The 27766-nt window shown below is 50.9% G+C and overlaps 13 protein-coding genes across 13 annotated transcripts; 6 read left to right on the forward strand and 7 right to left on the reverse strand.

Annotated features, from left to right (window-relative positions):
* Positions 1-15: 15 nt before the first annotated feature.
* las21 (mannose-ethanolamine phosphotransferase LAS21) lies at positions 16-2558 on the reverse strand (the record flags this gene model as incomplete). The annotated part of the gene is made up of 5 exons (XM_046090601.1): positions 16-578; positions 640-1629; positions 1704-2074; positions 2131-2258; positions 2331-2558. 5 exons carry the CDS (start codon positions 2556-2558, stop codon positions 16-18), a joined length of 2280 nt encoding a protein of 759 aa, XP_045946576.1.
* Positions 2559-3498: 940 nt separating this feature from the next.
* Positions 3499-3976, reverse strand: LDX57_008881 (DUF2423 domain-containing protein; the record flags this gene model as incomplete). The annotated part of the gene is made up of 3 exons (XM_046090602.1): positions 3499-3641; positions 3715-3753; positions 3805-3976. 3 exons carry the CDS (start codon positions 3974-3976, stop codon positions 3499-3501), a joined length of 354 nt encoding a protein of 117 aa, XP_045946577.1.
* Positions 3977-5333: 1357 nt separating this feature from the next.
* pli1 (E3 SUMO-protein ligase pli1) lies at positions 5334-6637 on the forward strand (the record flags this gene model as incomplete). Its single annotated transcript, XM_046090603.1, has 4 exons — positions 5334-5558; positions 5671-5776; positions 5827-6052; positions 6103-6637. The coding sequence occupies 4 exons, from the start codon at positions 5334-5336 to the stop codon at positions 6635-6637; spliced, it is 1092 nt and encodes a 363-aa protein (XP_045946578.1).
* Positions 6638-7169: 532 nt separating this feature from the next.
* Positions 7170-7981, forward strand: LDX57_008883 (trafficking protein particle complex subunit; the record flags this gene model as incomplete). The annotated part of the gene is made up of 4 exons (XM_046090604.1): positions 7170-7399; positions 7498-7615; positions 7710-7799; positions 7850-7981. The coding sequence occupies 4 exons, from the start codon at positions 7170-7172 to the stop codon at positions 7979-7981; spliced, it is 570 nt and encodes a 189-aa protein (XP_045946579.1).
* A 525-nt stretch (positions 7982-8506) lies between these two features.
* LDX57_008884 (malate dehydrogenase) lies at positions 8507-9944 on the reverse strand (the record flags this gene model as incomplete). The annotated part of the gene is made up of 8 exons (XM_046090605.1): positions 8507-8647; positions 8714-8858; positions 8914-8998; positions 9063-9440; positions 9493-9580; positions 9645-9755; positions 9838-9869; positions 9932-9944. The coding sequence occupies 8 exons, from the start codon at positions 9942-9944 to the stop codon at positions 8507-8509; spliced, it is 993 nt and encodes a 330-aa protein (XP_045946580.1).
* A 944-nt stretch (positions 9945-10888) lies between these two features.
* On the forward strand, positions 10889-11221 carry LDX57_008885 (uncharacterized protein; the record flags this gene model as incomplete). Its single annotated transcript, XM_046090606.1, has 1 exon — positions 10889-11221. One exon carries the CDS (start codon positions 10889-10891, stop codon positions 11219-11221), a length of 333 nt encoding a protein of 110 aa, XP_045946581.1.
* A 132-nt stretch (positions 11222-11353) lies between these two features.
* Positions 11354-12191, reverse strand: LDX57_008886 (60S ribosomal protein L28; the record flags this gene model as incomplete). Its single annotated transcript, XM_046090607.1, has 5 exons — positions 11354-11531; positions 11612-11736; positions 11806-11829; positions 11927-12021; positions 12143-12191. 5 exons carry the CDS (start codon positions 12189-12191, stop codon positions 11354-11356), a joined length of 471 nt encoding a protein of 156 aa, XP_045946582.1.
* A 463-nt stretch (positions 12192-12654) lies between these two features.
* LDX57_008887 (DUF2015 domain-containing protein) lies at positions 12655-13099 on the forward strand (the record flags this gene model as incomplete). The annotated part of the gene is made up of 2 exons (XM_046090608.1): positions 12655-12709; positions 12780-13099. 2 exons carry the CDS (start codon positions 12655-12657, stop codon positions 13097-13099), a joined length of 375 nt encoding a protein of 124 aa, XP_045946583.1.
* A 554-nt stretch (positions 13100-13653) lies between these two features.
* On the reverse strand, positions 13654-14851 carry sap49 (U2 snRNP complex subunit HSH49; the record flags this gene model as incomplete). The annotated part of the gene is made up of 3 exons (XM_046090609.1): positions 13654-14319; positions 14381-14756; positions 14832-14851. 3 exons carry the CDS (start codon positions 14849-14851, stop codon positions 13654-13656), a joined length of 1062 nt encoding a protein of 353 aa, XP_045946584.1.
* Positions 14852-15224: 373 nt separating this feature from the next.
* Positions 15225-15707, forward strand: TOM7 (mitochondrial import receptor subunit TOM7; the record flags this gene model as incomplete). Its single annotated transcript, XM_046090610.1, has 5 exons — positions 15225-15251; positions 15362-15408; positions 15478-15506; positions 15590-15626; positions 15686-15707. 5 exons carry the CDS (start codon positions 15225-15227, stop codon positions 15705-15707), a joined length of 162 nt encoding a protein of 53 aa, XP_045946585.1.
* Positions 15708-16329: 622 nt separating this feature from the next.
* Positions 16330-17500, forward strand: FLX1 (putative mitochondrial folate carrier protein Flx1; the record flags this gene model as incomplete). Its single annotated transcript, XM_046090611.1, has 3 exons — positions 16330-16447; positions 16528-16770; positions 16905-17500. 3 exons carry the CDS (start codon positions 16330-16332, stop codon positions 17498-17500), a joined length of 957 nt encoding a protein of 318 aa, XP_045946586.1.
* Positions 17501-17965: 465 nt separating this feature from the next.
* Positions 17966-19510, reverse strand: AZF1 (DNA-binding transcription factor; the record flags this gene model as incomplete). Its single annotated transcript, XM_046090612.1, has 4 exons — positions 17966-18307; positions 18370-18543; positions 18617-18670; positions 18755-19510. The coding sequence occupies 4 exons, from the start codon at positions 19508-19510 to the stop codon at positions 17966-17968; spliced, it is 1326 nt and encodes a 441-aa protein (XP_045946587.1).
* A 5488-nt stretch (positions 19511-24998) lies between these two features.
* On the reverse strand, positions 24999-27458 carry rcoA (putative transcriptional repressor TupA/RocA). The gene is made up of 5 exons (XM_046090613.1): positions 26941-27458; positions 26685-26766; positions 26262-26584; positions 25658-26187; positions 24999-25579 (listed from the first exon to the last, which is right to left on the reverse strand). The coding sequence occupies exons 1-5, from the start codon at positions 27059-27061 to the stop codon at positions 25019-25021; spliced, it is 1617 nt and encodes a 538-aa protein (XP_045946588.1). The 5' UTR covers positions 27062-27458; the 3' UTR covers positions 24999-25018.
* Between the last annotated feature and the right edge of the window lie 308 nt (positions 27459-27766).

The following is a 27766-nucleotide window of genomic DNA, read 5'->3' on the forward strand; positions in this document are numbered from 1 at the left end:
GCTCAACAACGCCTCTTATCCGGTTGCAATCTTGGAAAAGCCAAACTCTCCGAGCAAAGTCACGAGAAAGTGGTAAAGGATGGCCCATACCATAGTGTAAAGGTACTTGGGTGAGAACACTGTCCAAATAAAGAGATGCGTTCTCAAAAACGTGCAAGCAACCATGACAGACAGCAACATCACTGCCGTATGAAAGGTTAAGATCGTTACATGAGACTGTCTTTCTTTTCGAGTTTGTCCCATTCGGAGAAGCCAACTTGCCGACGTCCACCATATTGGGCCAGCCCAATTGCCTATGAAGGTCAGAACTCCGACAAACACAACGCTGTAACTCCCAACGCCGTTATATGCGTTGGATAGATCGACCGAAGAGATTGCATTGGAGCCCCCAAAGGCAAAATATGTGGTATATTGCATGAGTATTGACATGATGGCCAGCTCAATGGGTGGCAACTCCACCGAGGCCAGAATCTTGAGCTGTATCCGGAAGATTAGAAATATAGGAACGTTTGTGACCCTCGACTGTGTCAAAAGCAAGAGAGTCAAGGCCTCGTGAAAAACGGCGCTTGGCCATGCTCCTAACTATTTATCAGCTTATCCCGCCGCGTATTAGGAGCAGGGACATCTCAGGGCGCTTACCTTTCTTGAGTTGCGAGGGCCCCGTGGCTTTCCGGAGGTACATGGAATAAGCCACGAGTAGGAATGCCCCGCACGCGACAAGCCTCGCATGTAAAACGAGCGGCATACTGCCGACAAACTTGCTCACCGGCTCCAGGAAAGAGCCACCGATCAGTTCAAAAGAATCGGACGCCACGGAGGAAACCTTGAAAAGAAGCGCCGCTGCCACCATAGGCAACACCATGAGAATCCATGATATGGCCGGAGCAAAGCCGAAAACAAGATGAACAAGAACATCCGCATATGTCAAAACCACCAAGGACCACAGCACATGTGGATGGGAAGGTAAGAATTCCCGTGCAACATCAGGTTCGCCAGCGAACTTTTGGCCGGTTTGGTTCCACCGTCGCAATATTCGGAGGGAAGCTGCCAACCCCAAGACACCAAGCTTTGCGAACAATGTACCTGTTGATTTGTGCTGGGATTTGTAGCTCCCACGAGAGCCGGAGGGCCTAGTGTATAGGAATACTGTCCATGCCACACATATCCAATACCAGAACTGCTGTTCTTCTTCGACATAGCTACTTGCAAACATCATACCGCTGTAGCTTAAGACAGCGAATAGAAGGAATGCCCCGGAGCGTTTGTATTCGCAGAGCAGGTGTTGCATCGGGACAAAGGAAAGCCAGGCAGCAACGCCAGTAATGCAAATACCTATGTAAAGGCTTTTGATGTCATAATCACTGGCAGCACTACTCATCAAACTTTGGGCACCTCTTAGAATTGACAAAAGGCTGGTCTCCGCATCATCTCTAAGCGCACCATCAGGCTGATCTTGTAGCTCGAGCTCACGAGACCAGGCACAGTGAACCTCCTCGACATCGCTTGAAAATTCAGAATCACACAGCCCGGACGTGAATTCAGGGTTGAATGTATGACGTGGATATGCCGCCTCGACTGTCCGGAGCAATTGCTTAGTATTCTCCATAAGCATGTGAATTTGATGCGACTCTGTTTTTTGATTAATGACGGTTGAATTACTCTGGGGCGCGTCTTGAGTAGAAAAAAAAAGAACAGAATCTTACTTGTATTCCACATCTGCAGAAGCTCAGGAATGAAGACGCCCAAGCTATTCATAGGGATTGGTAGACCGAGAAGTCCAGCCAAAGTCGGTGTTATATCGGTCTGCTCAATAGTCCGATAATATTGCAAATCGCTGGAGGATTCTGCTGGGCTTTGATTACGAATCCCCAGGTTTTTAAACGCTGGTGAGATGAAGAGCAACGCCGGCGAGGTTTCGCCTACAGACGAACCACCATGGTTACCCGCGTCGGTCATCCCGTGGTCTCCACAGACAACAAAGAGAGTGGACTGAAGATGCTCTTCCCGTTCTAACGCTGTGTAGACTTGGGCCACAATTGAGTCCATCTCACGTTGCTTGTGTATCATATATGGACTAAAACTGCGTCAGGACAGCCAGAGGGGGTAAATCAGATGTGAAGCAGAATGTACCTTTTAGGGCCAGATTTATGTCCTATATGATCCAAGCCTAGATAGTGCATTATAAGTGCAGACCAGTCGTCACGAAGAAGTTCATCGGGTATGTGGCGGGTCACATTGTTGTCTACTTCAGTAAAGTCCTATGTAGGAACGATCAGTACCGGCCCAAGCCTATACTAGCAACGTTCAAGACATCTTCAATTGCTACTAACCGACACGAAGAAACTTGTCGTCCCATCGGCTCGACTAAACATACCCGGGAACAGTTTCAACCAAGTATCATCGCCGTACATGACAAGCTTGCTGCCATTGGCCTTTAGCTGTGCCAACCACGTGTCTTGGTGGGCGAGTGTCGAAGAGGTGTCTGATTCAGCGATGTTGAGAATCACGTCCAAGAACGAGGGTACAGAGCCTGTCGTAATAGCCTTGAGGCGAGGCATTGTGACGGTTGGGGAGCTAGCATAAGCAGTGAAAGGCAGCGCGGCGCCAGATCGAATCAACCTAAAGAAAACATGAATTAGCTCCATCGAAGGCGCAACTTCAATGGAACAATGACTTACCCTTGGGTAAAAGCAAACCCAGAGCTATTTGAGTAAACAAAGTCACTAGGAAAGAGGTTCAGTTTGAGACCGACGTTATCTACCGCGCCTAGGGCCCTCCCTACCTGCGCAGCGCATCAACCACCATGAAGACGACTTTGTCGAAGATCCTTGGTGGAATACCATCTTTACTCGTCCCCTCATAGCTGGCAAGTCCAGGTAGGAGGGGCTTGTATGGGAAGAACCCTGCGGAGAAGAAGATAACGGCTATGGGAATCAATACATTGGCGAGTAATACCGCCAAAGGTTTTGGGGCGGCGATCATCCCGCGTTTATACCAAGTTTCAATTTAAAGACTCCGAACTGTTCTTCATGGGAGATTTCGAGCCTGACATGTCTTCCTTCATTTGACTATGGAGGGGGAGGTACTCGTGGGAAAAGGAGCTTCCTGGGGATTATTCAAAATACTGCTAGCTAACACCGCCTTCTGGATCCACTCCAGGTTCGCCCCCAATTCCGTGCACAATGCCAGTACACCGTAGATGTTAGCAATCCATCCAAGTGAATCTTGGTTTATGTGGTGATGAGCTGATCAGGCTTGAACCCTTCAGCCTGATAGTCTCATACTCTGTTTGCCCTGCGTTGCCTATGTGGTGGGGTTCCTTGCCCCCAACCACAGAAACATATTGAAGACTTTTGAAGTATCTTGGTAGGACAAACACTGCAGAAGCAATTAAACGTAGCAAGGATTGTGCTTATAGCAATATTCATATCAGAACTAGCACCAAACGCCTTATCTTTTGTGAACCAAAACTTGTATCATAGCATGTGCACCCGTTGATCACTTCCTCTTGGAACCTTTCTTGGACTTGGATTGATGCGGACGGAAGACAATGGATGAGCGGTTCTTTCGATTGCTATGGCGTTTGTGAATGCGCCCTGATTTCTGGGAACTCTTGGTCGACACCTTATCGATATCCATGTCTGCAAGAAGTTAGCAACTCTGAGCGAAACGAAACAATAAACACAATTGCGTATCAAGATAGAGAATATTGACCTTCACTTGGTTTGACTTCCGCAGCAGCATTATTGTCTTCTGTTTTCTGTAAGCGAATGATCACAGGCACGAGAGGATCTAGAAGCGCACCCTTGTTCTCCGCATTGGGGGTTTCCTGGTTGTTTGGTTTTGGCTGAGAAGCAAGCTCCTGAAGTTTGGCCGAAAGTCGCTCAGTGCGTGCATCAACTGCAGGACCAAAGACAGTCGCGCGCAACTTCGCCTTGTTGCGCTTCATAACGCTGGCCCTGACACTCTTTGCCATGTTTTCTAATTGTTGAAGAGGTAAAATGGGAGGTGTGAGAATGAATGAAATAGAATAGAGTCAAATCACAGAATCAACGCTAGACCAAAAAATTCAAATTGATCAGGAACAGAGAATGAGGGGAACACGTTTGTGGCGATGCAGTTGGACCGATTAATGGAATTTTTTTTTCTCCAAAAGAGAAAGAGAGATAACGTTAGCGGATGCCGATAAAAGATTTCTTATGTCATCAGAATCGGAGAACCTCACCTCCGCAATCTTCTCCGGCTGAAGTACAGGCCTTTTGCCTCATTGCTCAATCAAACAGGACCTTATGAACAGTCTCGCCATTGCATTTCAGAACAAATTCGGACCGTGGCTTCATGATTGTTGTTCTGATTGAATTCCCCTCTCACCTCCACCGTATGAACGGGCTCTAAACAGAGGGAAGGATTGAAATGTCGAACACAACTGCTGGAAATGGCACCTCCCTTTTGAATCACATTCCATGAGATCTTATTCACCGAAGTCTGCTTAGCAAACTGTGACACCCCAACATTCCCTCTTGTTGCTATCATTGATCTTTTTCTTCTTCTATCTAAATAGCCATGGCGTCTTATCCCCAGCCACCAGAGCTACTAAGCATGGTGGCCCTGGTCAAAACGTTAACAAATGCGCAGCTCAAGGATATTCTAAGAAATGAGGGACTCGCTGTCTCTGGGGTTAAAGCTTCACTGCAGCTTCGAATCATTGAATGTGTGTTAAACCCATTTTATCTTCCATCCCACCGTCTCCATCTCTTCGGCCGGTTTCCTCGCGGAAAACCCAGAAGTTACAATTCCCTTCACGTGAAGAAATGTTGACCAATGTGAAAAATTTCAGTCATCGAAAGGCTTTATCAGGGAGGTCAAACTGATCGCTACGATAGTTTGAGGAGATTCATCTATTTAACCGCACATCGGGCATTACCAGCAGCCCCAACAGCACAGCAACTACCTAATCCGCAATATCAATCACCCTCAGCTACCCCTTCTATGTCTACGTCGCATCGGCCGTCTCCCCTTGCTTTTCCGATATCAACCAATAGATTAGCTCCTGGTAACCTAAATTTGACTTATTCTTCTGGGTCTCAAAACAGATTCTCACATATGTCTAGAGCGATTGAATTTCAAAGAAAGCCCCTTCTACACCATATTAGAGCCGCTTACCCCTACGGTTGAGTGCAAAGGTTTGGGATTGATGCTTTTTCTCCATGATGACGTGCAATTGTTACTGACACCTACAAGCTCGAGAACAGACCAGGGATTATGTGGAACTCAAAGTTGCTCTTACACCATCTGTTATCACTCAATTGCAATCCGATCCTAATGTAAGGATAATGGTCTATTGCGCCGCGGAAGCCGGTCTCAACCAGCCTGCCAAATCAGATATTGCTTTCCCACACCAGGTTGAGCTCAAAGCCAATCTTGATGAAGTTAAGGCGAATCTGCGAGGATTGAAAAACAAGCCCGGTACAACGCAGCCTGCGGATGTGACCAGTTATATTCGGAAGAAGCCAGGCTATGCCAACAACGTCGTCATGACTTATGCCTTGACACAAAAAGTAAGTATCATGTTCTACTCCGGAATGCCTGGCGTCCTCCCATTCTAAGCTCCTATGATTTCGATCCTTCCTGTTCAAAGGGATGAGCCGTGTTCTAACATTATAGAGCCAGAAATTTTATGTTCGAATCAACCTTGTCCAACGCCATCCAGTGGAAGAGCTTGTGGCTGAATTAAAACTGAGAAAGACCATCTCCAAGGAACAGGTCCTGCGAGAAAGTATGAATTTTTTTAATCCACCACGTACAAAGGTTTCTAACGGTCAACAGTGAAAAACAGGGCGGACGATACAGATATTGTTGCCACATCCAGCGTCATGTCATTGAAATGCCCCCTGTCCACTCTTCGAATCGAGGTACCATGTCGCTCTCTGAAGTGCACGCATAATCAATGCTTTGATGCTTCCTCTTTTTTGCAATTGCAAGAACAAGCACCAACTTGGTCGTGTCCTGTATGCTCCAAAGCGACGAGTTTTGAATCGTTACAAATTGACCAGTGAGTAAAACACAAAATGCCTGGGATGGGTGACCTGACTAACCTTGCAGGTACGTTGATGATATACTCCACTCAACATCGCGGGACATCGAACAGATTGTCATCGAGCCCGATGGCACATGGTCAGGACCCAAGGATGATGAAAACGGGACAGCAGGAGGCGTTACTCCCGCGTCATACGACGACTACGACGCCGAAGAGAAGGAAGAAGAGGATGATGACTTGATAGAAATCGAAGAACCCGGAGTCCCAATTGTTAAACGGGAATCCCTCCCCAGTCGCAATCTAACCCTACAACGGACGCCGGTTCAGTCACGAGAACCTTCTACCGCATCCTCTATAGCTCGTCTGTCCACGAATAAACGCCCCGCAGCTCAGGTCATTGATCTTACCGGTAGTGATGACGAGGAGGAATCACCTGTGAGGCCAACGAAACGTCCGGCATTGAGCGTGTTCAGCCGTTCTTTGCCGCGACCAGGCTTTCGCGGTTCGTACAACGGGGAAGCTGTCAATGGCAAGGTTAACTCGTATGGAAGTCAACATAGCCCAGAATCATCCGGGCGCAATGGTGGTTATGACACATGACACTACTGGTCACTCAAATATAGCTGCATGGCGTTGCGGTGCTTCGTTCTCATTTCCCTTGATCTTTTTCTCTTCCTTAATTTTTTTTTTTAAAAAATCCGGTTTCTATTCTGAAAGGAGCAGGAAAGGGCCTGTGTGACTTTGGTCAAGGTTTGGAGCATGGGATGTGACAATGCTTCGGGAGTCACTAGTGAAAGCGATTGAAATGAATTGACTTGTTGAAACCAACGAGACTCGCTAACTTAATTTTGAAACTCTTGTTCTGACCCTTTGCTCTCCTTGTGTCCTTGTTGTAGGAAGGCAGCTCGTTATCTGGTCTTGAGCATGTACTCCGTAGGGCATATGTACAGTACCTTGGAGCCTCCATACATTCCGCGCCAATGATCGGATCCGCCTCTCCGCACTACTCATCAACCCTCCGCTTTAACGGAGCACCAACGTTAGAATAGTCCGATTCATCATTCACGCTCACCATCACGGATCCTCTTTTGCCTTCACCACGCCCCTCCAAACCCCTTCCGGTCTCATCGTCATGTCCTTCGACGCGTCCGCCTCGGCTGCCAATGTCATCGAACCCAATGCACGCCTTCTAAATACGTCGTGTCTCGACTTCCTCCTGATAGAGCTCGTGCCCATGGCCGAACGACTGACCAAAGACCTGGCTGCCGAAGAGAAGCTCCTGGACGATGAGGAGGTCCGCGAAACGACGTTCTTCCGTCTCGAATCGCTGGGTTACCGTGTTGGACAAGGTCTTGCGGAGCGGTAGGCATCATCGCATTGAGCGGGGGCGCTCATTTCCTCCTCCTCCCCCTTCTTGTTCTCTATCGAGTCATCAGACTGACATTTGGACCCTGGCGTAGGTTTGCTCGAGACCGCCCGCGATTCACCGACAACCTTGACGTGATCAAATTCCTCTGCAAGGATCTGTGGACGATACTGTTCAGGAAGCAAATCGACAATTTGAAAACCAACCATCGGGTTCGTTCTACCTTTTACACTACGAATCGCATCCAACCGTGAGGAGGAGAAGGAAATGAAAGGAGGAAGGAAGCTGACCCTGTTTCTATCCCAGGGCGTGTATGTTCTGACAGATAACTCGTTCCGACCATTTTCGAGAATGAGCATGTCAGTGCGGAGCGACGCCGTGTCTAAGGCTCAAGCGGTATGAGATGAATCAATGTCGTCCGCCCACGTTTTCTGACCGCGGTCTAGTATCTATGGTTTCCATGCGGTGTTATCCGCGGCGCGCTGTCAAGCTTGGGCATCCACACCACGGTGCAAGCGGAGACGTCCGAACTCCCAGGGGCGACATTCCAAATCAAAACACTCCAACCCAAACCTTGACCGAAAGAGGCAGGTTTTGCTTTCCTACCCCTACACTCAACCTCACACGAGTACCTGTACGCTCAGTACCTCTACGTCCGCCGACTTCAAACACCTGAGTGGGGGCAAAGAAAAAGGAGAGAAATCATGAATTCGGGTGTTTGGATGGGAGCGAACGTCATATGATATGGCCTCGACGGACATTCGCCCATGGCACTGAGGCCTGCCCTACCACTAAGCCTACGTGGAATGATTGCAGGTACGAAGAACGATTATTTATTTCAGTTATGTGTCTGAGCTGCCCTGCATTCGACCCTCCGACAACCGTCATCAACAAGATGTCACTCGACTTCACTCATCGCATACCTTTAAAGCCTATCTTTCCGGGATCATAATGATTAGCAGGGCTCTCTCCATGTCCTCGGATTTCAACAAGGGGGGACCACTGAAAGGTGTCTTTTTCGGTGGAGGGACAGGGTGCGATCCGAGGTTCGTCACCGACTAATCAAGATAGTCGCGTTGAGTAAAGGACGGGGATGGGCGCGTTTACTTTGGTGGGGGGTTCTTAATGAATTCGATGCCCTTTTCAATATTGCCCTTCAGGCCCTCCGTGCAAGCTGCAAGGAGCTTCTTCTCTTGTTCGGTCACGCCATCGAGGAGGTTGATGGCCTTCTCGGCGCCCTTGGCCTATATGTAGTGTTAACGTACCCGAGCATTGAATGAGCAAATCTTGTGTCAAGCTGATGAACGTACCCCCAGCTCTACTTGAGTAGAGAAGAATTCAACACCGGTTGCCTTAGCAATAGCTTCGCCGCCAGGCACGCCGGGCAAGTAAACGAAAGTAGGCTCGACGATGCCCTTCTCGCCCTTGGAGGCCTTGATAACACTCTCAGCAAACCTACAGTACATTAGCATCCGCAACCAATTCTTCGCTCTACCACCAGAAATCAAACCTGAAACCGGCAAATGCCATGGAAAGAGTGGCGGATCCTGCGCCATCCTTTGCCTTGACAACCTCATCACCACCGAATTGGACGCCTGTGAGCGAGCCGTCAGCTTAAGTGTCCAATGCCAGTCGCATTAATGTGAACGGGGTACCCACGGTTGACTAGTGCATCGTACTTGTCTGCGGGAATCTGGAACGAAGGGGAAGTCTTGCTGAAAAGAGGAACAATGGTCTCGCCAGAGTGACCGCCAACGACGGGGATCTTAACGGCGGAGGGGTTCTTCTGGCCCGAGAATTCTTGGGTGAAAGTTTCGGCGCGGACAACGTCCAGGGTAGTCACACCGAACAGGCGCTGAGGGTCGAAAACGCCGGCAGCCTTGAGGACTTCAGCGGCAATCGGGACCGTAGAGTTGACGGGGTTGGAGATGATCAGGATAAAAGCCTTGGGGGCGAACTCAGCGATGCCCTTGACCAAATCGCGGACAATGCCTGCGTTGATCTTGAAAAGGTCATCACGGGTCATGCCCGGCTTCCCTGTGTTAAGTTAGTTGGTATTGCCATGAGTCCCGAGCGAGGCTTGACTAACGGGGGATTCCGGCGGGAATGACAACGACATCCGTTCCGGTCAGAGCTTGCTTCAGGCCGTCATCCTTGGGCAAGAAGCCGGAGATTTTCTACTCGAGTTTCGGATCAGTATGGGACCAGCACCGTCACTGCTTCACGTCCGAGTGCACCTACCGCAACAGAGGAGATGTGAGAGAGGTCAGCAGCAACTCCGGGCGTGTTGACGACATCGTAAAGAGCAAGCTCATCAACCAGGGGAGAGGCTTTCAGGAGGAGAGAGAGAGGCTGCGAATCAATTAAAACAAACGTGTCAGCCGTGGCAGGGAAAGAGAAATGATTAGGGGAACCGCGGGGTAGGGGCACGAACCTGGCCAATTCCGCCAGAGGCACCGAGAACAGCTAGTAAGCTACGTTAGCACAAAAGTTGGCATAGATGGACGAAATCCCATGGCTCTGCTCACCAGCTTTAACCATGGTGTCGGATCTGGATGTGAAGAGAACTGAGGTGGGGTAGATTGATGGCGTTAGCTAGTTTGACCAAAGTGTTGACGGGAAGATAGCGGGCAAGCTGAAGATTTATAGGGATGGAATACCAAAAACACTAAAGTCAAAAGAGGATGGGTGAAAAGGGAATGAAAATTGGGGAGGAAGGAAGAAAGGAAGTGGGGGAGAGCAAGAGAGAGAACGAGGGGGAATGGAAGGAGGGGTAAATTGGGGGGGGCGCAACGGTGAACCAGTCCGGGCAAGTGGCTCAACGGGGATCAGATCAGGAGATCAGAAAAGCAAACCAAGTCCACCACTCACCAGAAAATGGAATAACAATCCTCAGTACGGAGAAGAAGCAGTGCGTGGTAAAAGGAGAGAGGAAGGAGAGGGGAAGGGGTCCACCGTTATATAGCATGGACTATGGAGTTCCCTCGTACCTACAGAACCGTGCCTTAGCTGCCTTAGTTACGGGGCATGGTCCAGGTATCCGGAGTTGCCCAGTAGTACCTGGTACCTAGGTAGCGTTTGTACACCGTATGTACATGCCAAGTACCAGGTACCTACCACGGGGATCCAGATCACATGTGTGGGGTTTCCCACTCGCCGGGGAAGTGTCAAGAACATGCTTCTATACATACAACACTGGTTGAAGCTGCACCTGCATCTGCATCTGCAGCTACATGTCCATCACCATCATCATGACCATCAGGACCCGCGTTTCGTCTATCTTGCTCAAGCAGAAATGTCTATGGGGTGACTCAACCTCGGCGTACACAGTTGAAACTGCCGCTTGCCTTCCCATCCGGCATCGACATCCACCGGGACGATGACGATGACGATGACCAACAAGAGAAATCCAGGTATTCCGGCGGTTTTCGTGCCCACCTTAGCAGACAGTCTCCCGAATTGGTCCTTGAATCGGGAAAAGGCGGATGGTTCAAGGTTCCCCCGGAGAAATAGCAATGGTAGTTCTACAGCTCTCGGCCCGACGGACGGCTATCGGAGCACATGGCGGCTACTGCATCAATGCATACCATCATGACGAAGAGAATCTTCCTATCTTTTCTCCCGAAAATGGTCTGAACAGGAGGGAAATCCGGATAAGTTCTCCCGCGCATTATTGGGCAAATCGCTCCGCCTATGGTCTCTCTTTCATTCATTCCTTCCGGTCTTTCCATCATTCGTTATCGCTTTTGTTTTTTGAATTTTTGATTCTCTGCAGGGTTGGCCAGACGGGGCGTAGTCCCGGTAGCAAATATTGCTAAATTACATGGACACTTCCTGCCCTTGCCCAGCACGGGCCTGTTGTGTGCCCAGATCTTGTGACCTTATCTCCCAAGTTTTATTCGTGTTTTCGTTCTACCACCCCAATCCCAGCTTCACTCGAAGTCTGGCATTTACTCAGACTCCTTCTCAGCGGCCTTCTTGGCCTGGGCGCCACGGGGCTTCCGGGCGGGAGTCTCCTTCTTGGCCTTCTGCGCGCGGCGGATAGCGCTCACACGGGCAACGGCGTCCTCGCGGAGATCACCGCGGTAGCCGTTCTTGGCGGTCTTGTCGGCAACACCCTTGTAGATCCTATGCAGAGGAGCGAGACCTCGTCAGTCCCCATTGTTCCGATATGACCGGTCCGGACAGTGTGTTCGCGGTTTACTCACTTGCGGTTGGAGGCACCGGGTCCGTAGTTCACGGTGACAATGTTCTTGCCGGGCTGCTGGGGGTTGCTGGGCTTCTTGGTGATGACGGAAACACCGTTAGATCCAGAGGCCCGGACACCGATAGCCTGTTGTCGTGGTTAGAGTCTCCAATTCCGATGTCACAGAGCCTCAGAGGCCGGAGCATAAAGATATACCTTGGTGTTGGCATAGCCGGCGTACTAAACGAGACGAAAGAACAAAGTTAGACCTTTCCATCAATTGCCACATTGGATTCGAGAATGCTGGGTCCATGCGCCGTGGGATTGAAGATTGTACCTTGAAAGAGTGCTTGTTCTGCAGGTTCAGAGGGTCACGAGAGAACTGAGAACCACCGCCGGAGTTGCGCTTGACCAGGAAAGAGTTCTGGTTGCCTGTCCAGAGTATCTCGAATTAGTCGGGATTCGATATGAGAATTTAATAGACCCATGTTGTCCATTATAATTTTTTTTTTCTTTTTCAATCCTCTCTGCGGGTGGCTCGGCGTGAACATACGGGTGATCTGCCAGACGAGGTCGCTGGAAACGTTCGTGACGGCGGCCATTTTGAATGTGTCTGTAGAACAGGGTGGACTGGAATTGGGAGACAGATCGAACGAGTTCTGGAGTATCCTGCGACTTCCTTCGAATGGATGAGTTGTGTGTGCCAACGCCAAGAACGAGCGGCCGCCGGTCTCGCTAAGAGGGCCGCTTTGGGAATAGCCCCGCTAGCGTTCTTGATGCCTGGGTTGCCAGGCACCGAAGCTCAGCTCCACATCTCGTGATGACGGATGGCTGCCTGCGCCGCCTTCTCCGTCCTGACAATTCGATTTCCATCCACTCTCCCTTCTCATCAATGTCCCGGATGCGCCGGGCTGTGGCGGTGTGCTCTGTCAGCTCAAGTACCTGCTGATTCACCAGCTACAACACCCCTGATTGTCAGTATCCTGAGCGATCTGGCCGCGTCCCCTCGTTCGTGCCCCGGTACAGTTCCTTTAGATCATCTAGATACCCACCCTGGCTGGAGCTATGGCCTACTATCTACTTTATTGTCTAACTTTGTCCGTCGTGGTGTGCGGCACTGGTATGTCGCACATGCGGAGTCCTGAACAAACTCGCAAATGATTACAGTCATCCTAACTTTTTCTCTCTAGCGCTCTACCTCACCCGGGCTCGATGGTTGCCTCTGGTCCCGGTGCCCGAGTATATCTATCATCGCCTTCCTGCCAGTTTTGCCGGCGACCTGGAGGCTGGCCTCTCATCGTCACAGTTCGATCTCTCCGCTAATGTCGCCGCCGGCGATTCCCGAGCGGGTCTCGATCAGAATGCGAAGCGGGAAGTGAGGAATATCATGAAGCGTCAAAACGTCAATTTCGATGAAGCTCGGCGACTCTATACGGAACAGCGATTCGCCAAAAACAATATAGGCCCTGATGGCCGGCCTAGAGACCCCAAGTTCGTGTCTTTTTCTTGAACACCGCCATCGTTAGGGCTCTTTGGACGTCCTCTCCCCCTTCGTTTGTCCCTTTCTTTTCCTCGTCCCTCTCTTTCTCTTTCTCTTTCCTTTTTCTTTTTTGGACGGGGAGGTGCTCACTTATTCTTGATGTTGATATCAACATCCTTTCCCCCACATCGTCCTTGTCTCTACCCTTTGGGCCCGAAATGGCAGGTTTAGATCAAATTAGTCTCGTATCGTTGCAATAGATAACTCCTCCCTTCAAGTATCTTGAAATCATGATTGTACAATTCTACACCAGGTAGGAATCGCTGCACTGGTCGGATTCTCTATCCTGCGGGTACGATTAGACTCAAAAGCACCTGAGAACAGGCCGGTCCAGCCTAAGCTATTCAGCACTGAAATAGGAAATATTAGCTAAGCTATTACATCTGGGTTTCTGGGTTACGCCAACACATTGTTACATACACGGTATGATAGGAGCCTCAAGGCGAAACTGTCACACACACACGGTCTGAGTAATGCTGCTGTAGACCAGGTACTTCCGGAAGGGTCGCATCATGCGAAGCCGTTCAGCGGCCCCGACCATAACCGCCCTGCTGAAAGCCCGGAGGCAACGGCGGGGGTGCTGTAGGAGCACCCCCAGGAGGACCGAAGCCTGGGGGAGCAAAGCCGGGCGGAGGCGCCGCTTGGGGCGGGAACGGGGCTTGCTGGCCTGAATTGTGAGTAAAGCTCGGTGGTATGAAGGCTTGTGGGCCACCATAGCCCGCCTGGGATGGGGGAGGTCGCGCTGGCAAACCGGGCGGGGGGTTGGCCAAAGGAGTGGGAACAGGGACGGGCCGGCTGGGATGTGTAGGTGGCGCATTCTGGAAGCCAACGCTTGGTGAAGCAACGCCTCTGCCCATACCTAGATCAGGCGGGCCTGTGCTCAATGGTCGCGGGTTATCATTAGTAGCGACTGCAGGAGCCATGGGAGTCCCCGGGCCCGAAAATTGCGGCGGTATCGATGGCGTTGGTGGTTGAACGTTGTGTTTGCGAGCTTGTGCGGCCAGCAGTCGTTCGGCCTGATCACCATGTCGCTCTCCCTTGCCATCCTTCTTGTAGGCATACTGTACCGAGACCTGTTTGTTCATGAGATACTGACCACTCATATTGGTGATAGCAGCATCCGAAGACTCAAAGTCACTGAAAGAAACGAACCCATAACCCTTTGATAGGTTGTTGTCATCTCGCGCAACCTGTGGCTGGTTAGCGGGTGCCTAGAAGAAACCAGTGGGTTCAGAGAACCAAACAGCGTACCTTGGGTAGTGTAATCAAGTTGCCAAAGCGGCTGAATGTATCATACAGAACCTGTTCAGTCACCATAGGGTCCAGGTTGCCGACAAACAGCTCTGCGCCAATTTCCACCGACTTCTGCTTATCGGCAGATGCCTTGTTCACGCGGATTGGTTTCCCGTTGAGACGAATGCCATTCATGATTCGGGACGCGTATTCCGCGTCCTCTTCACTGATAAACTCGACGAATCCATAGCCTTGGTGGAACTGGGTGACTCGGTCTTTCGGTAGGTGAACGTTAACGATGCGCCCGGCCTGCAGCATCAACTCCCATACCAGGCTGTCTGTGACCCGTTCATCGAGGTTACCAATATAGACAGTAGCCTCTTTATCTTGCTCCCTAAGAAGTAGCCAGCTGTCAGTTTCGCCTGATCGCAAATAGACGGGGGGTGGGGGTAGGAGGGCTTCAACTCACCAATGCCTTGCGCCGGACATGGTGCCGGCTTAACTGTCGGATATAGCTTAGGAGATTTAGAATGACACAGAAATTTGAAAAGTGGTTGGTAAAAGTCTCCAGCAACTAGACCATGAACAACTCAAGAGAGTAAAACAACGGGGTGGGCGAGGGTTGCTCAAGTTAAGCATGGGACAATCGGGGGAGGAGCAAAGAGCTTCTGCGTTTATCGGCGGCTCTTTTTTTCCTTTTGGATTTTTAGTCAACCCGACCCCGGAAAACTTCTGAGTAGTTGCGGCCGCGCTTCAACAACTCCGTCATCACCTCCGTCCTCGATCCTTCTTTCGAACCTCCCTTTTGCTCAGCGATTAATTTCCTATCGACCGCAAAATTTCCCTTGAAATTCCCGTCAAAATGGTCCAGTTCTCCGAGGAAACGAAAGTGAGTTTTCAGTCCGGTCTCTCCTCTCTCTCTCTCTCCCGCGCTGCTGCTGCCGCCGCCGCCGCCGTCCGCCATGCTAACAGCTTAATCTTCTCTTTCGCGCTGAATAGGAGCGCATCTCCAAGGTCGTCGACGTCTCCAGAGTTGCCATCCACTAGTGAGTCTCCTCATACCCGCCATCGGAAACCTGTCCGGAGTCGATCGAACTAACAACATCCCTCTCCAGTGGATACCTGCCTTTGATAGTCTATCTCGGTACGAGCGCTACAAATCCAGACACCTCGCACCTACTCGCGGGAGCTATACGGTGGTAGAACCATCACTAACACCAGCGGCAGGCTACACCTACAGTGAACCTCGTCCGTCCTTGTTCAAGTAGGTATTCCCCTCGCGAGTCCTACCTCCCACACGGCCGGCTTACCACCTTCATTTAGGCTCTTCTCGCCGCTTGCGTAAAAAAGGATCGTGGGGCTTTGGGTTAATGAGAACCAAGTATCTGTGAGGGATAATCGAAACGGTTGCCCCTCCAGGTTACGAAACTTTGGACCGGTCATGCAGTCGGGAGCTTAGGGATGGAGGAGCCTCGAGCGAAGTTGAATTTCCACTAATGTATTTTTAAATCGTATTCTATCTATCCTCTTGTTTCTTTTCCACGTTTTGGTGACAGTGAACCGGACCGAACGGCGTTTTCTTTTTCCAAACTCTTGAGAGATCCGGGGAGATCGATTCGTCTTTGATTACCTTTTCAGGGCTAGAGGTGAATAGCCATCAGCCAAATGTAACCGCACGTTTGACATTCCTTCAATCCCGTGGAATTCTCGCAGGTTAATCGAGGGCAGCACGGTCCTAACCAGTAGACAGATGAGTCGTATGGATGCTTCGGCTTGAACGGGTTGACGCCAAGCGGAAATGATCAAGTTTCTCCCGATCCCGGCGGGAAACGATTAGCTATTAGATCAGTTACGAATTGGAATCCTCCGTCTGCACTGAACGTCGCTTCTTTTGGCTTGCCCTCTCTCTCCTCCGTTCCCCCAAACTCGGCAGATTCGAGACCCTCGGAGAGCTCGAAAAAGGGTTCATGACTGGTCAGGATGGCTTGTCCTCGTCCTTGGTGGAGACCATAGCAGGATTCACGGCAGGAATCGTTTCGACTCTTTGTCTGCATCCGCTGGATTTGGTCAAGACTCGACTCCAAGGTAAGCAGGCCCGGTGCAGGGACGGCCCGATAATTTTCAAATTTTCCTCTATTTACTCACGCGTGGCTTTCCATTTGCAGTCGATCGATCCTCGTCCTCGCGCCTAGGCGGTTCACTCCGGGTGATCCGCGGGATATTTCACCATGAAGGCGGCATCACAGCATTCTACCGGGGGCTGACACCCAACGTGATCGGGAATTCCACCAGTTGGGCGCTATACTTTCTGTGCTATGGGAATATCAAGGACTTGCTGCGAACGTCTCGCCAGTCTCGGGACCAGGAGCTGACGTCCTCCGATTACTTCCTTGCCTCGGGGACCGCAGGTAAGGATTGCTGTGCTTTCTTTGACGGCTTGTCTCTTTTCTCTTGGGATTGAGAGGGACGGGAGAGCGAATTGAATTGGCGACGTAGCTGAGCGGCAGCAGCTAACTCGACCTTCTCTTTCTCTCTTTTACAGGCATGTTGACCTCGATCCTAACGAATCCGATCTGGGTGATCAAGACGCGAATGTTATCGACCGGATCCAGAATGCCCGAGGCATATGCATCGTTCACCAGTGGCGCAGCACAAATCTATCGCTCGGAGGGAATCGGGGGGTTCTACCGGGGCCTTATTCCGGCCCTGTTTGGCGTCAGCCATGGCGCCCTGCAGTTCATGGCGTATGAACAGCTGAAGCTGTATCGGGCCACGATGTCTCCTCCCACGGGGTCCACGGCCGGTGGTGACGCGACGGCTTCCCGGCGACGGGAGCTTGGGAACCTAGATCTTTTCGTGATCTCCAGCTTGTCCAAGATCTGTGCGGGATGCGTGACCTACCCTTACCAGGTGCTGCGGTCTCGACTGCAGACGTATGATGCGCATGTTGTGTATCGGGGAGTCTGGGATGCCACGGTACAGATTGGATCCAAGGAGGGGATTGCAGGCTTCTACAAGGGCTTGGGACCGAATCTCATTCGGGTACTTCCTAGCACATGGGTGACGTTTCTGGTGTATGAGAACACCAGAGCTTATCTGCCGGAGCTGTTCTCTAAACCAAAAGCACACGGTGCTTGAGCCATGCTTCATTCTCGATACCTCGGGTTCCTGTCCTGTGTGGCCCACTTTTCTGCAGCTAATATCACCACTTCATTCTGTTTAACGGCAATTGAAATCTATTCTGTACTCGCAAAGCTTTCACCCGCAACCGAGCTCTGCCGTACGTATGTCCTCCATAGCAGACATCGATAGTCATTTTGCGGGGCCCCTAACTGTGGTGTGTGATGTGTAGATGCCCCTCCACTCACTCAACAAATGAAAATGAGAATGAACGATATGAAGAAATAGATCAATCGCCCGATGCGAAAGAATGGAATATCCATTTGTGTCCTTTTTCCCCCTTTTTGTGGGCGGCAAGCCGAGTCTACCCAATTCCTAAGACAAATCAAACGTGGTATCGTATAAACGCCCTACTTTATTCCAACGAAGGCGCCTCGAAACAAAGGAAAGAAACTAGAAGGATTGGAACGCGTTCATGGCGAGTCAATGACCTTCTTTGTCGACATAATAGGCCTCTGCATCCTCCTCATCGCTGCTAGAGCCACCGGTATAATTGGATGACTCCTCAAAGCTGGACCGTCGTGTTTTGTCTCGACCGTCACCCAGTCTCCTACGACTCTCGAACCCGGGGTCCGATTTGGACGTGGGCGAAATCCTGCGGTCTTTTCCGCGACCCTTGATGCCCTTGTTGCTGTTCTTGTAGAGGGTGGCAAAATATTCCCAGAGCTTGCGGTCTTGTACGGTCATCGGTTCGGTTCCTGTTAACTGGGAGAACTTCAAGGTCAAGTCCCGTAATGTGGCGGCATGGAACTTATTCTGATGGGACTGTCGATCTGGTTAGACTGGCTAGCAGGCATAGCCTCCACAGAGTCATCTGGCGTTCGCACCTTGAGATTCCCAAGTTGGGTGAACTGCTTCCCACAGTCATCTAGCAGGCAAGTAAACGGCTTGGCACGCTCATGAGTGATCTTGTGGGCTCGAACATTGCCCCGTTGGGCGAACCGCTTCTGGCAGATATCGCAGGAGAACGGTTTTTCTCCCGTGTGCCGTCGCTGATGCGTCTGATGGACACAACCGGACTCGTTAGATAACATGTTCCTTCACGATGGCCGGCGTCATGGGCAACTCCCTTACCTTCAAGTTCCCTAGTTGGGAGAAGCGCTGTCCGCAAGAGGGCTCTTTGCAGATCTAAGGAGGAACACGACCGGTCAACCACATTGTTTCTTCCCTTTGGCAGTGATATGGAACATGTCCAGCATTGGGTCTACTCACAAAAGGCTTGTCTCCGGTGTGCGCCCTCGTATGGATGTCCAGGTGAGTCTTTTGCGCAAAGCTTTTCCCACAATCTGGCAGCGTGCAGATATATTTACGCTTCTTTCCTGATCGAGGGGTGGGCTCGTCAACCCTCGTTAGGCATCGTGGGTTCGTCGGTTGGGGGACTGCATATGGCTGAGGGAGCCCATTGATACCGCCGTGTGTCAGTTGCTGCAGTGGGGGCAATGACTGCACGTTGGGCAAAGGCGCTCCATTCTTCGCTTGAATAGCCTTCATCAGCACATCTACCTCCGTGGAGAACTCGATGTCGGTGGCGCCGGGGCTTTTGCCTCGTGCTGCTGCTCCGTTGGTCGGTGGCTGAACTATTGAAATCCGGGGAGGGCTAGGGTTTCCTTCAGGTTTGACCAACGGATCTCTGACCACTCGATTGACGGCGTTCTTTGCCGGACGGATGTCTAGGATAGGCTGCATGGGCGGCGGTTCCGACGATAGGCGCGCCGGCTGAGAATTGACTGACTGGTGGCCTGGCACATAAAACTGTTGGTAGCCAGGATGGTGATGGGGGTGGGGATGGTGATTGAGGACATGGTTGTAGCCGTAACCCGCCGAAGACGACTGGTGAAAGGGCAACGGGAAGGACGTCTGATTGGGATAGAAGGAGAAGTTCTGGCCTAGAGTCGAGGTCATCATTCGACGAGGAGCGCCCACTGGGTGGCCGGGGAATTCGTATGGGACTGGCTCTGCGGTTTCCATCTCGGCGAAGTCCAAATATCCGGTGACTGGTATGATGACTCGAGCACGGCAATAGAAAGGAGCAGCTTTTGTCGAGTTGACTCTCCTGTACCCTTGAGTCTCTTGAGTCTTTGTGATCTCTCTCCCTCCCTCTCTTTCTCTCCCCACGTTGCTTCTCCCGAGTAGTTTGCTAGGCAGAAAAAAGAGGCCTGCACTATCAAGACTTAGCCTTTCTATAGACATGGCCGCTAGATTAGCGTGGGGAAACAGATTACTTACGATGTTCTCTCCTCTCTGCCTTCCCTTCCTGCTGTGGAGCCAACGAACTGAGATCTTGCGAAACGATAGAAGGCCGTCGAGTTAAGACCCAGCGAACAAAAGCAAATATATAGAGTTAAATCACACGCTAGTTCAGAATCCCCACAGCTCGAAGGAGCACAGATGCAAGTATAGGATTAAGGATGTGTATATATAAGTAGACTAGTGGGGGGGGGGGGGGGGGGGGTGTTCAAGTGAAGAGAGTAAGATAAAGGAAAAGGGGGAGACGATGACGAAGGGAAAAAAGAAAGAAGAAGAGATGAGACGGAGGGATATAAGGAAAAGGACGAAGGAGCAGGGAAGAGAAGAGGGCGAGGGGCGAGAAGAGTAGGCAGGAAAGGCTGAAGAGAGAGAGAGAGAGAGAGTATTTAGGTATAATGATATTGATATGACAATACCGATCGAGGGTCGGCCAATGATAATCCAGGAATATACTTATATAAAACTAAGCCAGAGTAAGATTCTTTCAGGATCGGGAGGTATCTTTATTGTTCATGCACTCACCAGCACCCTATCTAGAGCTAGATATATACTCCCGGCCGGATGGCCTACTCTTCCTCAGCCTCTTCGGCGCAGAGGCGAGGGCAGGAGGAAGAAAGGGAATAGTTAGCGATATATGAAAGGGATCTTATTTTATTTTATTTTATTTTATCTCATTTCTGTTTGAATTTATTTTTTTGAAATAAGAAATAAAATAAAAATTATAAATGAATCAAACACAATTAGAAAAAAAGGAAAAAAAAAAAAGAGCGTGTGAGAGAAAGCGGAGAGGGCTAAGAAGGACGATTAGAATTCCAATGATTAAACGAAAATAAAAATACGGGGTAAGGAAAAGAAAAAAAAAACAAATAACATGAATCATCATGATTATTATCATTTCTCTCAAAGTCCCAGGGAAGTGGAAGCAGCGGGGGTGGACAATTAGCTGAAGGCTTGTAGAATCGGGTCTAAGAAAGGCTAAGTGTCTCCCATGTCCACGTCTGCCTGGTCCATGATGTACATCCATCCCATGCAGGTGTGTATGGTGATGTATGAGCACTTGAAACAATGGCTTCCCCCTTGGATATACCGACAAGGTGCCTTACTACTGTCCCATCATGGAGGAATCTACCTCGCCAGTGAATACCAGAGAGGCAAGTATCAATTAGATGATGAAGGGGGAATGGAATGGAGTACACCGATCGAGAGAAAAAAAAAAAGAATAAAAACAAAAACAAGAAGCAGAAATCAAAATCAAGAAAGAAAGAAAAAGAATAAGTCCAAATCCAATAAAATAATACTAATAAATAAAATGGAAAAAGGATCCAATGGCAGAAAGGCCGTGAGGGTCTCCACTCACACGGCGTGCTCAGCTTCAAATCCCAGGATGCAGGGCGAAGCTGACAGGCAGATAGCCTTCCCCCCGAAAGTACTGACCTTACCTCCTCCTCCTCCTCTCTAGTTACTGAAGAGCCGGATGCCCAGACACTGCCACAAAAGAAAAGAAGACCAGGCAAAAGAAATGTGAGATCCGCGACCTTAATTCAACTCGTTGGAATGTTTAATCCATAGCGATGCCAATGATAAGCCGGCCCTCTATCTAACGGAGTATATAGTATAGAGTCATGTATATGTACACAGAGTAGGTCAAGCTGCTCTCTGCCTACCTACCTACCTACCAGACGAAAGGCAGCTGGGATGCAATTGAAAGGGAATCAGAAAACCCCGAGGGCAAAATCAAATAAATCAAATGAAATCAAACCCCCTTTCCGCCCAACACGATGAGATGGGGCGATGGATGGGGACTTTTGGCAGGGGTCTGAAGGACTACAGTGACTAGTCCAGGGGACTAGTACGATGTACTAGTTCGACAATATTGCGCATCGTGGTTATGAACGACTTGACACAGTACGGAGTACTTCGTACTTCCTTAGTCCTAGTTAGTCCTACGCTCCTTACCAGGTAGAATAAAGACTTCTATCAGTGAAAGGATCGTGGAGCCTCGCCTTGACCCAATCACGAGACAACCAGGCGACGGTCCGATCGGGCTCCATGTCGACGGGACGGAGTATTTGCTCTGGCTCTGGCTCTGTCTCTGTCTCTGGCTTCTGGCTCTTGCTCTGGCGAAGCAGGTACGCATGCAGGGTGGGAAATCATTTCTGACCTCCTCGGGGGGGCAAATTTGTCACAAAATACGATTCTGACAAGGATCAGGATCTCCGTCTTCTCCCTCATTCCATTCTGCCTCGCCATTCCCCCATGACTTGTAAATGCCATCATCATCATCAGTATCATCATCATCATCTGACCTCGCCGCGCAGGGGTGGGGGACGACGACCAAGCAAGAACCGAGCCGAACCCAAGGCAAAGCAGGCCGCTTTCCAATTCAATTCCGGACTGGTCGCCTGTCATCCTTTCTCGTAGTTTACCAGATTGTTTCTCCCTCCCGTATTGTTCGCTGCTAAGTAGCGTTAGCTTAGCAAGGGCATCGACCGGGACACCCTCGTCATCCACGCAGGCACCTGGACTGTTGGGACTTGGGCGAAGTGATTGTATTTTTGAGAAAAAAGAATTGAATGAATAATGAAAATGTTAATCAAAAAAAGAGAGGGGCGACTCGAGTCGTTTCCACCGCACGACACAAGCGCGCCTTTTTTTTTTTTTTTATTAATTCCCTTTTCATGACCGGGTGGATCATCATCATTTCTCATTCCGAATGAACGTCTTGTGTAGATCCTCTTTGAAACCGTGGCTTGGAGCATCAGCAGGGAACCCCTTCTGGGATTCCAAGTGACAAGTCCCGAGTCCGATCATCGCCGCATTGTTTGCATGAGGGAAGCACCCTGCAGCAGCCAGCAGAACGGCAGGTCTATCTAACTAGTGTGGTAATCAAGGCAGTGACTTACTGGAAGTAGGTAGGTACATACACAGGACATCGGTATACTCTGGCAGACAAGGGAGGAAGTACATACCCTGTGTACGTACGGTGAAAGTCAAGCGAGTAACGTGGTGGATAAAGGCAAGCCCAAGCCATCATGCAGCTCCGGAGTGGATGGTGATGCCCAGACTGGCTGCAGATGCGCTGCACAGGACCCGAGAACTCCAGACGAGAGTCGGAAGCTATTTCATCACATACAGTAGGAGAATAGATCAGACTCTGTCGTCTGGAGAGAATAATGAGCCATGAGAGGATGGAATCTCCTCGATCACCACCGCATGGACTTACTCGGTGGAGTACACAGAGAGTAAGTACTCCTAAAAGACGGACCGCAGGCGATCAATAGTCACGCTGACTGGCGCCTTGGCGAAAACTGGGCCAAAAATCAAAATGTGCCTCACTCTTTTGTGGTTTGTAACAGCCGCGACTGGCGACAAATCTCTGGCACTGGGATTGGACTTTGACATTTTCTTTGGCCCCAGTTGAATCACTAGTTTCCCTTTTGGATCCAGATCAATCCCTGTCCCGTCCGAGTTGACCTGACCGGACTGTATGCAGCTGAATTGACTATGCTATATTATTGAACCGCTAATTATATCCATGGGCAGGACAACTTCCGCCCTTGACGAGAACAATCATAGTATCATTCACTTAGACCTGAGAAGATCGGCCGCCTGCTCGTTTCTCTCTCCGTTGCCGTGACGGGCCGGCCCTTCTTCAGCTGATGGTCCCCCCGTCATGATACGTACAGTCCAGTCCGTAAAGATATAAATGGACGTCAGATTTTTCTGGTTGTATCATCTGAACACGTGGAACTGCGAAGGAAAGTACTGGGTAGGAAAGAAAAAAAAAAACGACTCAAGCAAATATGTACACCGTCCTCCGTCCTCCGTGCATCCCACCGATGGATCGCGAGACGGGCCTAGGGAGATTAGCGGTAGCCCCGGGGAAGCTAGAGAGATCGATGGATCGCTTTGAGGAGACAGTAGTGAACCATTCGCCCGGTGCAACAGGATTTAGATCCGGTCGCGAGAGGGGAGGGACTACCAGGACAATTCTCTTATTTTTTTGTTTTGAATTATTATTTTCTGTGTCTTTTCTTTCTACACAGCATTTGTCCTCTTCCGATTGTCAAAGAAGATTACAACCCCTATCGAGAGATTCGGAGGATATTGTATCGGAGGGTCTCCCACGTCCTTACAGTCAATCATCAATACCGGGGTCGGTCTCATCCTCTCATTTCTCAGTAGCCGCCAATGGCCCCGGAAATTCCACCGCGGCTGACTGGTGTGCATGCATGCGAGCAGAAGGAATGCAGGTCGCGCCGTGCTGAGTGAGATTGGGCTAAAAATGGACGGCGCCCTCGTGATCGTCAGGGCGTCCGCTGGAGGGAGGGGGCGACGCAATCAGAAACCGGCCTGGAAGTGGAAGGTGATAGATAGAAAGTTGATAGATCCACCGGCTGAATTGACAGGAATTCTTGAGGCAGGTCGGTCCACTTACGTAAGTCGGCCGCCGATCGAGGCCAGGGCGCTACCGGGACTCCAAGTACGTCACCACCTTATAAGTTATAACCCAGCAAATCCATGATACATGATAGATCGAGTTCCAAATTACGCATAGAAACAGTAGAGAGCAGTTCGCCAGACTATCCGTACACGCTTTCCTTTCCAGAACCTCACTCTTCTCCGCTTGTCATTCTATCCCTCAATCCTCCAGCCTCGCCTTTCCGAGAGATCGCATTTGCACGTAGATGGAGGAACGGTGAATGGGAAAACGAAGTCGCCTTCATTAACGCAGGGAAATCAAGGTAAAATCAAACTAGCCGCGACATGGAACACACGGGGAAACATAAGCGAACGAGAGAAGAAGATCAACAATCACACGTGCGCCGAGATTCCCAGAAAACCGCAATTCAATCACCGTCCAGTGTACGTAGAGTATCTGGGAGCCAAGTAAGTAACGCCTTCGGATGGTGAAAAGACCATTCGGCCCTTCAATTTCTTAAGGGGAGACAGGAACGTACCGCCAGATTCTTGCGCGCATGTCCCCGCTACCGGTCGCGAACAGATTGTTCGTGGGGCTGGGGGCAACCGAGATAACTGCGTGGCCCTGTTAGCAAAGACGTCGCCAAGTGCTCGGGCGCTTGACGCAGACTTACCGGAGTTCTTGTGTCCTTGGAGCATCATCTGTGCATTACCGGTGATAGGGTCCCAGAACTGAACGCCTCGGTCCTTAGAGCCACTCATAACCCAGTGACCGTCGGGGGTCAGACAGACACTGAGAACGAAGTCCTATCCAGTATAGTTAGCAACTACCGAAACATCTACCGGGTATACCTTCAAAAAGTAGAATAGAACAGGGACAACTAGAGACCGACGTACCTTGTGACCCTCAAAGGTTCGGATACATTTACCACCCTTGGAACCGGTTCCGGGGTAAGCTCCGCGCGCAACGTTAAGCTCCCAAAGCTTGATGGTTTTGTCGAGACTGCCACTGACAAGATCCCGGCCGTTGGGGGCAAATGCCACCGAGTAAACGCTGTCCTTGTGGCCATCCGGGCTCTCAAGGCGCTCCACCAAGTATCCGGTCGTCGTATCCCAAACGCGAACGCTCTTGTCAAGAGATCCGGCTGCGACGTAGTGACCATCAGGAGACATGGCGACGGTGGTCACTCCGTCTTCGATGCTGAGGGTGTAGACAAGCTTCCCGTCTAGGATATCCCAAAGACGCACGGTCTTGTCGCCACTGCCGGACGCGATGTAGCGGCCGTTGCCGGCGAAATCAAGGGAATAGATGTCCTGCTCATGACCCGTGAAGATATGTTTGATGGTTCGGGCGGCAATGTCCCACACCTATGTTTTCTGTTGTTAGCCATATCTCACACAGGACCAGCGAAGGAAACCCGGGGAGGAGTGGCATTTCGGACTTACGCGAATTTGCTTATCTTCGGCTCCGGTGGCGAGATACTTTCCGTCCGGGCTGAAGCAAACGCTACGAATGTAAAGATCTCCGTTCTTGTCGACATTCTCGTCTTGCAAAGTGGCGACGTTCTGACCGGTGGTGACGTCGAAGATTTGGGCGGAGCGGTTGCAGCCGGTAGCCAGATATTTGCCGTCGCGACTGAAACGAACGCAGCAAACGACGCTATCATGGACAAGATGGTGGACGAGCTCGACGTCCAGCACTCGTTGCACCTCGGGGTTGAAGACGGCATACCAGTCAGCCCCCTCTCGCTTCTGCGAGGCAGGCAAGTCATCGGGGTTCCAGTTGGCCAGCATGTTCCCGGGACGTTCGCGCACGATGGCCTGGCTAGGAGGGGTAGGCCGCGCCAATTGAGGAGACACGCGAGGGTCCGGGTAGGCCAGCTGGTGGGTTTGCTGGGGGGTCGCTGGGCCGGGAGGAGCTCGGGGTCTTTTTCCCGGGCCCGGGGAGGCAGTTGGCGGAGGAGGGGGTCCATAGCCTACAAAATATGGAAAAAGACGGGGTTAGAGGTTCCTTAAGAAGAGGAAGAGGAAGAACGTAGTCATAACATACCGTTCACAGCAGCGCCAGGTTGGTAGCCCCCAAAGGAGCTCTGCGGTGGTTGAGGGGCTCCTTGTTGAGCCGCGGCAGCAGGCTGTTGAAGGGTATGCTGGGGAGGCTGCTGATCCTGGGGAGGGGGAGGGGCAAGACCGGGACCACTACCTCCTTGGTTGGTCATGATACCACCGAATAGGTTGCTTGGGCCATGGCCCAGTGCGGGCGGAGGGGGCTGAGAAGGGCCGGCATGCGGTGCAGGACCGGCAATATGAGACGAAACAGTCGGCACACCGCGCGATTCAAGCTCATGTCGCAACACCCGGATCTCCGCTTCATAACTATCGAAGCCGCCGGGTTAGCCTTCCTCGATAGAAAGCATCATTTATGTCGGAGAGGGATGGACAGAGAGAAGGGGAGGGAGAAATTGGGGGTACGTACTCTTGTTTCATTTTGATCTGTGCTTGTTCCAATTGGTAGACCTTCTGTCGGATCATCTCCATTTCCTGAAGTTGGCCGGTTACTGCGGCGGGGTGGGGATCGAGTCAGCAGATGATTGAATGATCGCATCGGGGTCATTTTCGTAGTCGAGATGGAGCAACGTCGGAAGAAGTGACGGTCTGTCCGTCTCCAACCGGGGAAAAGACGGGCCCGGGAAACCAAGTGAGAGCGGGGAGGGGGGAGTAAGGTAACATACATTGGTGTTCAAACTCGCCAGTACTTCTTGACTGATTTTCGAACTCCTGGCGCAACTGGTCCAACAGCTCCGTCAGACGGGAGTTGGGCGCGGGAACCATCCCGCGATGTGCGTTGTACATTGCGCGTAATACGTTCCTATCCGGGTTGTTTGCTTCGAGGCGACCAGAAGCACGGGAGGAAGTAATGGATTGGCAGTAAAAATCACCTTCCGCGATCAGGGAGGAAGGGTGATGAGGTTGGGGTTGGGTTGTTCGCGGCGAGAGGGCGAGAGACGAACGATGGGGTTTTCAATTCGGCGACCGGACTGACCAGAGACGACAGAAACTGCTGAGCAGGAACGTCAATGCAGCCGCATCACAGCGCGCTCCGAAAGGAACAACCGCTGCGACCGAGTCGAGGGAAATGGAGTGCAGTAGGCGGAAGTTAGAGAGAGTGGGCGATGGATGAATTGATGTGGTGGTGGGAGAGGAGGGTAAGGAAGGATAGGATAGATAGACGAAACCAACGAACGATGACAGTCTCGAGAGAGCTCGAGCGCAAAGGTCGGGCGTGACTCGATGGGGGCGACGGGCGGCTGAGAGTTTGGCGCGAGAAGCGAGGCGATAGGCGAGAAGCGACGCCGGCCGCGCCCCCCCTTTTTAGTCGCTTTAGTCTGGGCGGGGCTTCCCGAGAACGTTTGCATCTTCTTCTCTTTCCAGTTTCTAAGAGTACTACTTCTAAGGTATCTACAGAGTATCTGGTTAGTATACTGACTCTCCCAGGTTATCTTCGTGCAGAAGGGACTTATACAAAGACTGAATGCCGTCAAAATAGTTACTGTACCT

This window comes from Aspergillus melleus (assembly GCF_016097325.1).
Source record: "Aspergillus melleus strain CBS 546.65 chromosome Unknown contig5, whole genome shotgun sequence".
NCBI classification, from domain to species: Eukaryota; Fungi; Ascomycota; class Eurotiomycetes; order Eurotiales; family Aspergillaceae; genus Aspergillus; species Aspergillus melleus.